Source organism: Bactrocera latifrons, unplaced genomic scaffold (assembly GCF_001853355.1).
Source record: "Bactrocera latifrons isolate USDA-ARS-PBARC rearing strain unplaced genomic scaffold, ASM185335v1 scaffold_138, whole genome shotgun sequence".
NCBI lineage: Eukaryota > Metazoa > Arthropoda > Insecta > Diptera > Tephritidae > Bactrocera > Bactrocera latifrons.
Genome location: NW_017534830.1, coordinates 803,323 through 818,622, shown reverse-complemented (window position 1 = coordinate 818,622; position 15,300 = coordinate 803,323). Strand labels below are relative to the sequence as shown.

General features: G+C 36.6%; 1 protein-coding gene across 1 annotated transcript in view; it reads left to right on the top strand.

The window, feature by feature from the left end:
• Positions 1 to 15,300, top strand: part of LOC108965279 (protein GDAP2 homolog) — a gene marked incomplete in the record, with an annotated part of 86,574 nt that overhangs the window by 34,362 nt on the left and 36,912 nt on the right. The window contains 6 exon segments of the mRNA XM_018927573.1: positions 3,261 to 3,324; positions 3,503 to 3,654; positions 3,722 to 3,864; positions 3,927 to 4,059; positions 5,483 to 5,592; positions 5,657 to 5,899. Of these exon segments, the coding sequence (XP_018783118.1) occupies positions 3,265 to 3,324; positions 3,503 to 3,654; positions 3,722 to 3,864; positions 3,927 to 4,059; positions 5,483 to 5,592; positions 5,657 to 5,899 (841 nt within the window).

The window sequence follows — 15,300 nt, the reverse complement described above, 5'->3', positions numbered from 1 at the left end:
AGGACTTACAAACAACCGTTATGTGAACAAAACTATAATACTCTCTTTAGCAACTTTGTTGCGAGAGTATAATAAACGTATGCATACATGCATACATATTCGAACGTACATATTCGAACGTACATATATAGGGTGATCCACTTCAAAGCTTCGTACTTTGTAAAAAAAAAAAAAAAACATACATACATTTAAAGAAAAAACACAGGAAATTAAAATTTAATGGTGAATTTTTATTATCATTCGAAAGAACATTCTTTCGCCTTCATTTTCTTCAAATGTTGACCGCAACTACGTCTCAGATGGGCAATTCGTTGAGTCCAATTTTTTATGACTCATTTGAGCGTTTCGACTGGTAATTGGCGAATGACTCGAGTGATGTTTTGCTTTAAAGCCTCAATCAAAGCGGGTTTGTCCGCATAGACTTTAGACTTTACATATCCCAACAGGAAAACGTTTAACGTTGTGATATCACACGATCTTGGTGGGAAACGGCACCGTCTTGTTGAAAAAAAATGTCGCTGAGATCACAAGCTTCAATTTCAGGCATCAAATAGTTGGATATCGTGGCGCGATAACGGTCGCCATTTTTTTCTGTATAAAATTTCTGCTCTCGAATATCTTCAGGTTGCTTTTTGTCCCAAATACGGTTATTTTTCTTGTTTACGAATCAGAAATGGACCTCAAAAATATTTGCGACGAAAACTTCGGATCTTCTTGGAACTTTTCAAGAACGCTTTAAATTTGAGATCTCGACGCAAAATGCGCCAAGTCGTTTCATCCGTCAGTTCGAGTTACTGCGTACGGCGTGAAATCGACGAAACCAAAAATCTGGCTCGATTTATACATGTCCGTCACTCTGTCCGTCTATATACCTGCCCTTAAACCAGATTAACGGATCGCTCTTTGTATTATTTTAATTAAATTATAATACTATACTCAATACCTAATTTTGTTAATCATCTTTTTTGACTTTTTCCTTAAAATATTGTCAAGAAACCAATGTATCGCCGTACTTTTACTATTCGCAGCAATTAGCTCATTAGTTTTTTTGATGGTCATATGGTACTTCAGCAATACTAAATATTTCGAACATTCAACATAACCTCAAAGTCATTGCAAGAGTTTTTTTCTATGAATATGCTAGTATACCGTTAGTCAGTATATCAACGAACCCATAAACTTGCGCCATAAACGCATGTCAATTTCGTCGCACATTTTTAATTCATTTAATGTCCAGACTTATTAAAATTTATTATAGTGGTTATGTCTACACACAACTTTCCTGATATGCAGCACTTTTAATCAAGCTAATTACCATTGTTTGAAGTGCGCTAATGCAGTAGTAAACTGAATGAAATTGAAGTTGAAAAACTTTTTTATTGCAGTGGTCTCAACATTAATGCAAATAATAATATTAATAAAAGCATTCTACGAAAAATTTAGAATTTAACTTAACTTGGCTCTAAAAGCTTAAAGCTTTTCGTTAAATATGTTCTTATAGCTTTGGTATTAGCAGGCGAAAAGTAGCCGCATTTTTGAATAAAAGCTCTGTAATCTTATGTTTGCTTTCGGTCGGGCTGCGAAACTACTGACAAAATATTAACAAAAATTCGCTTAGTGGATTATGTTATCGCTACACCTGGCATTTGATCTAACCTAACTAGATAGCTGATTCAGAGATCGCACTTGGACTACTATATGCGGTATTACCCATAAAAATAGAACCCCTGTGAAGATCGAAATTTTATAAAATAGAAAAGGATAATACAAAATTGTCTGGGCGTTTAATTTCTATTCCCATCAGTTCGTTGGGGCATCTGAAACTATGAGCTCCCAAGTGTTTAAGGCATGACCTCCCAAACGCGAGACAATCAATAAGGAAAGGTTGAGGTATTTTCACCTTGTCTTCTTCAATACCCAAACGTACGACATGGCGGTCGATAGGGCAATGGCTTTCAGAACCCGGACATCTAAGGAAAGGTTAGCCTTGTTGAGGGCAAAGAGCTCACTGAATCTCTTTCGATCGATCTTGGGCAAAAGGTTCTCACGACAGCGCAGTAGCCAATGCTAGCCGAGTGCTGGTCAAGTTCCAACGAAGCCTAGTTATTTAGTAGCATATCAGAAGGGAAGCGGGGAGCATCGAACAGTTGCTATTCTATTGACAGCGTGACTGGGATACCTTTTATTGCCAGCTCAGCAGATTTACAATAACCTGCAATACCGCTGTGGCTCGGCACCCAAACTAGTCTTATCACAAAGTAACGCAATGCCATTGATAACGAGTACGCCTGTAGTCTAGTAGCCTTCAGTTCATTGGATACCAAATATATTTTGCTACTAGTGGATCCGGATCTGGTTACCAGCGCTTCTGTTCAGCTAATAGAGTGGTCCGCTTAATAGATTGTACTTAACATCAACTAATTGTGGGACCAGCCCGAGTCAATGATTATGTAATAGAGCGTCCACTTATTAGAGCTATCACGATATCTTTTTTGTATGATTTTTTTTTTTTTTTTTTACTATCCTATTTTCTAAGTTGGTTCGAACTGAACACAGTGTGCTAAATTTTGCTAAAATCGGTTTAGTCGCTTAGGAGTACATCGCAGACAAACAATGTGACAAGTGATTTTTATATATAAAGATAAAGATATGTGATCCTGGACCTGAACTTGTCACTTCATCAAATACTTTCTCATGTTTAAAGTAGTTTTTGTCAACTCGATTTCGATGACGTAGTTTTTGAGTGTCAGCCAAATTTAAAGCATACATTTTGCCGGTGTTCAAACAAACGCTTGAAAACATGAGTTGTTAACACCCAAGGCGCTTGAAATTACACACTTGTACACCACAGAAAAGCCAAAAAGTTATAAATGGTAAAATAACCGATAGAACAACAAAAACAAACGACCTCCGCCGAAACTCCCCAAACACATATCCAAAGTCACAATTAAATGTCTATAGCTAAAAATAGAGGAGGAAAATAAACTGAAAATATTTTGTAGCTGCACAACTTCCTGGCCATCCCAAAAATAAATAAACGCAAAAAATAATAATAAGAAAATAAAAATAATAATAAAAAATTTTACCTTGAAAACTTTTCCTCGCGTGCGTACACGTATTTCCCAATCAATAGCGCTTGTCTTATATCATATCTAGTAACTTAAAAGCAATTTAATGCATATACATACACATACACACACATAAGTATGCTTGTAATATCGCTAATGAAATACCTTTGCACGTCACTTCTTCCTTTGCAGAGACATGCGCCTTGATTCCAATTCCAATGAGGATTGTAAGACGTCGACAGACTCGTCATTGTGCGTAAGTAATCGACGCCTTCACCAGTAATTCATACAAATGTCTACTAGTATATGCGAGCGCATGTTGGCATCAATGCAGCGACGTTAATAAACAATTAACGATTGTTTTCATTTCTCTTCCACTTACATGCTCACCTCCACCAATCGCCTCCAACCACCACCACCAAAAACCGGAGCAGAAAGTAAAATTTGACACACTCTCAGTCTGGGGTGGCTCAGAGAAGACAGATACCCGTCTGCCAATAACGGACTACTCTACTTTGGGCGGACCACGTCACAATTGCAGTCCATTTCCGTTATCAAAAGATGTTAATAATCGCTTTTTGTTGTGGTAATTCTCAATTACATCATTTAATTACATCGTTATAAAAGTACCCTTATTTGTATTCTCATCACAGGGAGGGCGATGTAACCACACTCGAAGTGAACGCCATCACAAATACTATCGAGGAGACACAAAACGAGACTAATCCACTTGCCGAACGCATTTATGCCGCTGCCGGTAATCAATTAAAGGAAGAATTAAGCAATAACCTAAAAGGTGAGTACTTTAAGCATTTTAAATCTTCAAAAATTAATACTTCGTTTCCTCTTCATTTGTAGAGTGCCGAACTGGCGAGGTGTGCGTTACGCGTGGCTACAATTTACCAGCCAAATTTGTGATACACACCGTCGGACCAGCTGTGAAGGAGACATTCAAAAGTGCTGCTGAAAATACATTGCATTACTCTTACAGGTAAAGTGTGCAATGGGTAATGGTAATGGTTTACGAAAGCGTAGTTCGAGTCTTGTTTGTCGGTTATGGAAATATGCGCTATTTTGTGGCTACTTTGGGACCCGTAGTAAAAGATCTGCCAGATATACGCTTATAAAGATTTCACTCTTATAACTGTTAAGAGTCTGTTCACTAATTCACACCTTGAAAAATACTCACCTTGCTAGATACTTTCGACATCAGTCAAGGACTCCATAGGCATAGTATCGATGTCCGATTTGTTTGTCATAATTTTGATCTTTGTGTATCCATAGCTGAACTCGATGTATTAATTTCTTAATAACAGAGTCATCTGTCACGGGGTCCTTTTCGTCTGCACGACATATTTTATTGTCCTCCAAGGTCCTTGCGAATTTCCTCCCGACCATTGGCAAATTCGAATTGTAGGCTCTAATTAGCTCATTACCTGGCACAGCTGTGATGATGTGGCTATGTTCCAAACCCTTGCCCTTGGCCTGGACGGATATTTCTATCCACCAGAAAGCTGCCTTTGGGATATATGTAGTAGTTTCCCAACTTTGACTATAGCCGTACCCTTCTGAACAGATTGCCAGCACGATGCTTCACCGCATACCTTTTTTTTCTAGGTCTTCGGCCTTTTCGGCAGATACACCACCAGCAGAATCACTTTTACTTGTAGTATCCTCTTTTTACGGCTGCTTTGCAGGCAGGCTCTAGTTACTCTGGCTTAGTTTCAGTTACCGGTGATAATGTCGCCTTCCTGGAGCTAGCCTTAGCTGTAGCAGTGCTAATGTTTTCACCTGGACCATGCTCCTGTGTTTGTTTTAGAAATATTAAAGCTCGTTGAAAATGCTACCCTCTTTACGAGACTTTTTACTGGAGACCCCGGCTCCTTTGGTATTTTAATACATGTGTTTTGACCCATATTTCCACTTACGCGTCAAAACTTAGCTGGATACCTATCAACTGTAACCGGCGTGAACTGTCTTCAGTCGGTCTCTGGTAACTGTGGTATCCTTTGAAATTTCATTGGCAGTGGAAAACAATCACTTGTCTGACGATAGCGCATTGCTGAACATCTTCTTACAAAAAATATCATTGATAAATGAATTTGTGATTAAAGGGGCCATGTTTAAATGGAGAGCTCTGTTGCTTTGACTTATTAGATAAATAAATGAGGATTGCACCGCTACCTAAGTTCTATTGTGTCTCACCAATGTCACAACGACTGACCTAACCTCCACCTAACCTAACCATGCTATGTGCTATTGAGGCGATGGTCCTTGGTATATGGTAATATAGTGATAGACTTAACTCCTCAACTACAGAACACCTTAAATCTATTTTTAAACAAACTTTTGCAGTTTACTTTTTTAATTTTCAAAATATTAAATATAATTGTATTATTATTTTCCTTTTGCAGAAATGCTTTGTATAAAGCTAAGGAACTAAATCTGCGTACAATCGCTATCAGCAACTTAAGTGCCAATCAGAGTAGTTTCCCAGCCGACTTAGCTGCCCACATAGCATTGCGTAATTATTCCTCAAACAACCTTTTCTATAGCATATTAATGGTGTCTTCGTTTACTGTTTTCAGGTACAATTCGTCGATTTTTAGATAAATATCAAACGCAAATTGTGATATTGTGTGTTAGCGCACACGAACGTGGCATTTATGAAGTGCTAGCGCCGCTTTACTTTCCACGCGATCATCTCGAGGAACGTAGCGCCCTGTGGCAATTGCCCAAAGATATTGGCGGTGAATTTGGTGAACCACAAAACACTGACCGACAAATACGTATCATTCGTAATCCACAGCATAGCGTACTAATGCGACACGGTAAGCGGAACGCTCACGAAAATATTTTGGGTAATCACATATAAAATCACTTATAAATCGATGATGTTATCTGGTCACTTGCCATTTGAGTCATAATTACTCCGAATAGAGCTCAATGATGTTTCAGTGTCTTAATTGAGATAAACAAAGATGTGCTAACTTTAAGGCTTTCATTTCGTTCATAATTTTCTAATATTCAATTAAATTTCAAAGTAACCTTTTCATATGGACTGAAATATATATTTCCCGTTTGAGTGTTAAGTTCAAATTGATTTTCGCCTGATTTTCAACATATTGTTTTGACGGACTCGGACTATAAAGAGAGAGCGGTGTTGGATGTTTGGCATTTAGTGGGCATACAAAGAAGTAGTTAGAGTCTTGCGGAGACTCATTTCATTCTTAGATGATATTTTATTTGGATTGATCTTCCCAGATGGTTCCCATGCTAATATTTATTGCTACATTTATGAGTTCTTTGACATATGTATTTCGACTTACTTAACCGGTTTTCTTTGAACCAGTCAAAATGATATCCTACTGAGTGCTTATTTTTGAGTCGCTATTTGATATGGTTACATACAGTTTTCAGACCATTCTTTTAGCGCTGATTTACTATTCATTTGAAGCCACTGAAGGTCAACTAGATGAATCAGTAAAAAAATTCAAAATTTTTAATAAATAAACGCCGATACACCAGAGAAGGGCCAAGGCTAAGCTCGTTGGATCTCACATTAAATATAAAATCCATAAATTATGTAAATAAATAATTTTATTTCGATATATTTTACATGTTTTCAGGTTGGTAGTTAGGTAAGAGTGCAGCCACTTCGGGTTCAATTAGCACTATATACGCCATTTTAATATACTAAAGTAGGTCCTTTATATCTTGATATCACGCTTCATTGTTGTGAACTTTTTCGTGTCCTCAAAACTACGTTTCCCCGACATTCAAAGTTTGATATCTCATGGATTTCAATACTTCTACGTCGGGTTTTTAATATAGCTGTGTACTCACAGAGGAAGTTTGTTACAGTTTCCTCGTTTGCTTTGAGCTCGCAGCTGCGGTAAGTGTTGTTACAGGGCATTCACTGTTTTAGCGCATGTTCCACTATCCTACATTTAGTTGTAGATTTCCATGTATTCGGAACTATTTGTTTGCATTGAGCTCCTTCTTGTTCGTTGCATGGGAAGAAGGTATTATATCCGTTTCGGATTCATTTAGGTAGGCTTCTGATTTAGCCAACTAGTCTGCGTTTTTGTTGTCAAAATTTTATCTGTCTCCGGAAGCCGAAATTATGAACATGTGGTGTTGAGCCTTATACTTTCCCACATTTGTTTACTAAGCTGGAATTGGTGTTTAACGACGACAAGGTCAGTAGTGCCGCCTAGCTGTCAATGTAAATGGTTACTATCTCGTAGTTGTAATACTTCCGCTTGGAATATACTAGCTGAGTTTGGTGGACGGAAAGATAGATAGATCCTCGGAGTATATCATTGTTGCCTATTTTTGACTTGGCAACTAAACTTCTTATCTATTCATGTCTATAGGATATTTTCAACTTCAAGTAACTGTTGAAATTTAACCTTGGCACCATATAGTGTGATCCATTTATATTAGCATCGAACTGGTTTAGAATTTCGCTTGGTCCATAACTATTTTTGGTCCAAATACCATTCTTCTTTATTCTTACACCAGAATATGAATTTATTAACTTGCCACTTTCTGTGTGAAAGCGTCTATCGACAGTTGGAGCAGGAGCATATTAAGTGCACAATTTGAACATGACTCAAATACGCCGGTAACCGCATTGCACATGCGATCCTCTGTATTCCATTTAATTGCCTGATATTATTGTATTGCTTCTTTACCATTACCCAATTGGTTATATTCGGGTTTAGTTCCTAGTTTCTGCGGAGTATACTCTGGCATGTGTGATAGGCCATATAAGCATTTCTAATATGTTTTTGTTTTGAGTGAATCTAAAGAGTTTTAAGATGATATGCAATGCTAAATATATTGTCCACTTAATCACTTAATCAAGTAAAACGTTCTTCATAAAACTATTTAAATATTGGTTAGTCGAAAAAGTCTGTTCGTATTTTGTCAATAGATGTTATTGCAGTCGTACATATGTATATCTCAAGTGCTACCAATCACATTGTATCATACCATGTAGTGTTGGAAAGGTAAGATTTTAAGCTTCATTTAACAAGGGAAGTTGAAAAAAAGTTACAGCCGTTCCAAAATGAATGAAAATAATTAAGAAATCTTTTGAAATTTTTGTATAAAAAAGGAAAGAATGCCACGCCAGCCACAATGAAATTTATGAAGTTTACGGAGACGATGCAATATTTTATATTTTTCTCTCCACAAAAAAAAAAATATGAATCAATATAATATATACACGAATAATTTTATATTTAATATAACCGTAATATAAATATCATTATATGTAAATACAACAAACATCTGATAACAAGTGATAATTCCTGATAGCAATGCGACGCTTTCGCACAATTTATTGACAACATCCAAATTGCGACTTTATGTCATATAAATATAGATCTACCAGTATACCCATATACAAATCTATTTATATACATATGTATACACACATAATTGCACACAAAGTAAAACGCACTCTTCTCAGGCGAAACGGGCGGGGTAGCGTTTGCGATAAGTTTGATAAGATTAAAAACACTTGAAATACGCTAACAGAGTTGCCAACCATTTGAGTGATGATAAACGGCAGATCATAAAGTGCAATAACTACTAATATGTTGGTGCAGTTAGAGGGGTGTGTATGACTAAGCCGCCTACCTCAATTATAATTTTTACATATATTAGTCATAAAAATATTTAGGATTATCACTGAATGGTCAAATATCAATGAATCATTATTTGGCAATTACATAGACTTATGCGAAACAACTAGATTTATCTCTAATAAAATTATCTTTTGCAATCCACTTTGCGATTTGGCGTAGACTTGGCAATCTGTTTAACTGATAAAAACATTGATTTTTACTCTTACTTTGACATTTACTGACAACCATTCAACGCGTGAAGATTATAAAATTTATTTCGTTTGAGTTTTCTTGAATATTTAATAAATTTCTGCTGCAACATTAGAGTTTCGATTTTATAAATTAACGCGCAGTATATTTTGATCACATTTTCAAAATATATTTTTATACAAGTGTATAAAAATCCAGTGATTTAAAAAACAATAACAAATGTAAGTGTTTAGCATAGACCTTGCCATATTGTTAAGAATAAACCTTTTATATAGTATAACAAGATCATGAGTGTCAATAATAATGTGTCATACTGTGCTGGATAATTTTGATTATTATTATTATATTGAGCAATAACAAAGTAGTTACTAAACGGGCTCGAAAAGTTAGAATCATCTATAACGCGTAAAGAAATAGTTAAACATAAAATCTGCAAACTGCATGCATTTATGTTAATTCATACAGGGTCCTACCAACGGGAGCATTCCCTGCTTTTGTGCTGTGGTATGGCACCCATACCAATCTTATGATAAAGACACTCGATGCCATCGAGGTTAGGTTCTTCTTGACCAACCCTGAACGCACTGTTAATGAGTTCAACACTGCCGCTCTGCTGTCTGAGTAAATGGTTACTTCTCTGATTGATGCGGCACTCCAGAGAAGTAAATCTGCAGCTACCTTATTGCTGCAACTTCGGCTTGAAAAACATTACACTAGTCAAGAAGTCAAGAGCTAGAGTTAAAAGTGAGTTCCTTCTCCAAACTTCCCACCAAGCTTTGATCTATCCGTAAAGAAGTTCACTCTACCTCTCCCCCAACAGCTTCTTCCCACGCACAACTCAATCACCGATATACAAGGTGAATTCCAAAGTAAACAGGACTTTTTGAATCTAGCGCCCCCTTTTTGCGCCATCTATATGTCGACTGGTGCGTTAGAATATGATATCTTAATCAAATGTCCAGTGAGAGTTTTATGACATTTCATTGATTTTAAGTGAAGTTATTGCGTTTTGAGTGTCAATTTGTTTGTGTTATCGGTGCGAAAATGAACTTCGAACCAAGAGTCAACATTAAATTTTGTTTTAAAATTTAAATTGCTGACACAAATTTATTCCGATGATTGTCTCTGCCGTAGCAGAGTGTATGAGTGGTTTCAACGTTTTCAAAGTGATCGTGAGGACATAAATGACGATCAATATGTGGGCCAATCAAAATCCGTGATCACCGGAATTCCATCGAAAGTGTGCGTGAATTCATCAAACATTTGCGCTTACGAAAGGTGTGTGCACGGTTTGTTTCGTACAATTTTTGTTCTTTTTTTCTTTTTTTAAGTCCTGAGAAGAGAGTTCGGCTTGTTAACTCCAAGATCCAAATGACTTATGTAAAATATTCTTCACGATTAAAAAATGGAATTAAATTGCGAACGTTTTCGTACTAATATTTTTTACAACTTTCGACATAGATTACCTCACCGAGAATGCATTCTCGTAGATCACTCCAAGACAAATTTTGAGAAGGTCGCCCAAAATCAGTTGTTATTCTAGAAACAATTGACGATGTGCGCAAGCTTATATTGCAAGATCATCATATGACCTATCAACAGACTAAGACAATTATAGACATTAGTGGGACCAGCATACATTCAATAGAGCACATTTGCCTTTAAACAGATTTACTCACTTTGGATCACACACAATTTGCCGCTCGATCAAAAAAGGTCTAATGTCGATTAGTCAAGAGAAATGTTAACACAATTCGATAGCGGTACTTTGAAACAGGTCTATAACATCCTGACAAATGTTTAGTAGTAGAATCCAACAAAAGTAGTTCACGCACGAAGCACTTCTATACAAATGGTTGCCTGTTTTTTTCTTTTTGGAAGAACTGTGCATGTCGCAACCATAATAACGCAGAACTGTACATTTTAAGTGATATACAACCATTTCTTTGCAAGCTGTCTTTCAATACTCGCAAATCAGGAAAACCACCGCCAAAGACGGCTCACTCTTTGCAACGCCAATTCTAACTCTCACAGATATACATATGTACATAGTAGATAGAAACAGCAGCAATTTTGAGCACTCAAAACATCGATTTGATGAGCCATCCTCCGTATAGTTCTGAATTGACACCGAATGCCTTGTTTGCATTTCCGTTCGTAAAAAATTTACAAAGAAATAAACGTTTTTCGAAAGTGATGCGTTCAAAAGCCATGTTTTGGAGATACCTCATTCGGACTGGCTAAAGTTCTTCGACAGTTGGTTCAAACGCTTGCAACAGTGAATAGGTCTTAATAGAGAACATATTGGAAAATGGATTTTCAATCATTCAAATTTATTTTTGTTCTCAACCCCCAAAATACAAAAGGCAAGCTATGTAGATCCATATTGCTTTACTAATCATTCATTTTATAGAGCTTCGATTATAATCGAATTATTATTAATTAATAAATAAACTTTCTCTATGAAATTGAACACCTCTTACAGCATACAACTTATCTACCGGAACTTAGTAGGTCGCTTTATATAATAAAAATTAAATTTTTTGGAAGCTATTAGATTAGCATACACCTCAAAGCCGATTGAGTCAAAACATGTCGGAAATGGGTTCATTAAACGTCTTATCAGTGCACAAGTATTCGTATAGATTGCCTCTTCTTCTGTAAATATGTGCAAAAGAGTTCAAAATCTTAAATCGCGTGCCACCAACAGTTGCATATCAAACAGTTGTCGGAAAAAATACACATATGTACTTACATATCGGTGCAATAATATTTGCCAGCTCTTGAACTTTTCAATCAAAACTCGAATTCCGTGAAAATGACCGATAGCAATGGACCGAATTGAGTCTTCGTAACTGACCTCGTTTACAGTGTTAAAGCCAAGCGAATCATTTAAAATACAATGCTATTTGAAAGCGTTACTCACAGCTAAAGACATCCTTTATGAAGTAGAACGCTTTGCAGTAGAAGCTTTAATATAAGAGTTTGCTTTCATTCTTAATACATAATAATTTTTCGAGTTCGCATAATTTTTATATTTGACAAATATGTTTATACGGCATTCGTCCTACCATAAGCTCTCGGAAGGTAACTATAAACTTGGTTTGTGAGTGAGAATATTCTTTTCTAGTTCTAAGTGAATGTGTTTTAAATAATTATATTTATAAAGAGAAACTTGAAGAAATTGTGACATAAATTATAAGAAATAATCACCCATACTTACCAGAAATTGAAGAACTGAGCTAGTTCACAAACAATTAGTGAGTGTTTAGCAGTGATTAGTCTTGCGGTAACCAAATTTTCCGTGAACTGGGATGACAGACTCTACATCTTGACTTTATTTTAAAATTTCAAACGAGTTGCCTTGGTATTTCTGAAACTAATTTGAAATGCTTGCAAAATCTGCTGGAATTGTAGAAGAACTCCTTCTTCTATGAAATTGAACGGCATTTGAAACAGTATTTCCTTGCCTTCTTCATTGAAAAATTTCGACCGTACTGTTGCTTTTGATCTACTTGATTATAATATTTACAATTAAAAGTCCCTACTAGTGGTGAGGACATTTTAAATATGTACTCAATGGTCGACTTGGGAACCATCACCAACACTCATGCCTATCTCATTATGGTAATGCAAGAAACAGAAGATTTACTTACTTTGGACGACTAGAAACCCATCACCAATTCTAGAGTAACAGACTCATGCTGGCGACTTTTGAAATAAAGTACTCACACAGTGAGCATGAAACTTCTAACTAACCCGCCCTATATAACACCTGGCTAAAGCTTGAACGATTGCTATAATAATATGAATATTTTCTTGAAATGTTCTCGATTAAGATAAATCCAAATCTTAAAGTTTTAAAGGCATTTTTTTAACTCTAAGAGAAAGAAGAACATTATACCCTAAGATGTAGTATAAATCTACATACATGGTGGCGATCTTGAAAGTAAATTTGGCATTTACTGATCATCATTGAAATTCATGGAAATGGAATTTACCATCTCCAAAACATCGATTTGTCTCATTTTGACCGAACATTTGGGCTTACGAAAGGTGTTTGCACTGTTTGTTCCGCACAAATTGACTAACGACCAAAAATTTCTTAGAATCCAACATTCGAACGACGATTATTTGACCAAAAATCACATTTTAACCATTAAACACCCCGGGTATTCACCTGATATGGCACCGTGTGACTTCTTCCTTTTCGGAAAAATGAATTTGCCCATGAAAGGAAAGCGTTATGCAGACGTAGAGGCCATTCAAAAGGCTTGCGCCGGCATACTGGCGGCCATACCGGCCAACGAGCTGAAACACTTGTTCGACATGCCTTTGGACCGTGCAAAAAGCTGTATGGAAACAGAAGGAGATTATCTTGAATAAAATAAATTGATTTTGCCAGAAAAACCATTGTATGAGCACTCCTACTAGAGTTCTTATGCCATCCCTTTTTAATTTTAATAGCCGGCATGTGTGCTCCAATTCCATTCATGACACGCTTGTCAACTTTTTAATCAAATTAGAGATGAACTCCACCGATCCTGAACTATATTTATAACATATTTGTACATTACATATCTACAACTAGCCAGATGCAAATAAATTCCTTCTTTTTCGGAGTCTAATTATTGGATGGTGCCTGCTCTGGCTAGTTCATCTGCTTCACAGTTACCAGCCATTCATTTTGTCTTTAACCCGTCGAACGTTTATTATGAAATAGACAGCTGGATCCACTAAGATATCAAGGTATTCTTTTACTACCCTTGATGAAATCCTGAGTGATTAAAGTGATTTCAAAGCTGCTATGCTATCTGTATATATAAATACATACTCTTTGTCAGAACAACAGAACAAGAAGGCTGCGATCTTCGATTGAAAAACTCTGCAATAGTGTGATATTTGGGAGGCGATTCTGCTACCCATTTTTACTGGAAAAACACCACCTATCACTCCATTATCTAGTGTGTCCTTATCTGTATGTAAACTTATTCCTCCGTCCATGACCTCACCCCCTTTCCCACTCTTCTCTGGAAAGGAAAGTCATTTGGGGACCGAATATTAGTTTCACAGAATTTCGAAAACCCGTGGTATTGGATAAAAACGAGAATTTTCTAAGTATATTATAATGCCCTTTATTACAGACGTCTTATACGGATGATTCCTTCAGTCTAACAGTTGACTTCACTGCCAAAACAAGTCTGTGGGCGTTATTCTAGGAACTCCACAGTTGCATGTATGTCGTAATCGGCCTTCCACTGCTGTGTAGAGCCAATGGATTGCACGAGACGTCTTAGACACCATTTGAGCCTCATTATACTTTTACAGTGCTGTAGCTGCTTTGATTACTCTAGTTTTCAAGTTTGGTTTCCCTGAAAGCTTCCTGTCTAATATAATATTAATCCCAAACAGCTTTCTTTCTCTCCTGTTATTGCTAAACTTTACTGCCCAGGGATTGAGCCCGGATATAAAAATCGACTCACAACATCCGACTGCTGTCTAACTTAAATACTTGTTCGTTTCGCCAAAAAAAAATTAGTTTTTGTCATTCTTAACTGGCGGACTTACATTTATTTATATATTTTTCGCTACGCCCATCAAATGGGCAACAACTACAAGAGAGACTGATCTGCTTATCAGTTTGAAAGGTAGAAAGAAGAAAAACCTAAATATTTGGACAATTCGATATGGACCGTTAAAGGGGATAAATAACTTTTTATCTCGAGCGTCAGTGTATCTGTACGTATGTGTGTATGGGTGTAGTAAGTGTCAGTTGAATTTACGAGCACAGATGAGTTGTTTTATCTACGAGCCAACAGAACAACACAACTAACAAATGGCAAGCGGATGTGCAGAGCAAATAGTAGGAGGCGGTTCAGGGCACATGGCATCACAAATACATCAGCCAGGCGGGCATGCGAGCGCGGCTAGTGTAGCATGTGGAACTTGTTGACTGCTACAGCTTCACTTCAGTCCAAACAGCGAAAGCGAGCAGCAAGTGTATACCAATGAACTGCTTGGCTCGGCCCAGTCACAATCAGTCGGATATTAAATGTCACTACAGTCATTGTGCGAGCGAAGACAGCGCAGGCGAAACATGAGACAAACAACAACAACAAATAAAAACCACAAAAATTGGAAATAAAAATAAACAGGCAAAAATAAACGCGGCGAGCGTGTTAGCAAGGAGAACGCGCAAAAGGCGACTAAAAGCGAACGCAATTGGAAGTGCGGAGTTAAAAAAAATACATAATAATAATACAAAATTTCAAATAAACATACAAAAGATAAATTAATTAAAAAAATAAAATAAAATAAATTTAAAATGGAAAAATGAAGTAAAGAAGAGATATAATAAATAAAGGTAAACATTTTTGGTTGCG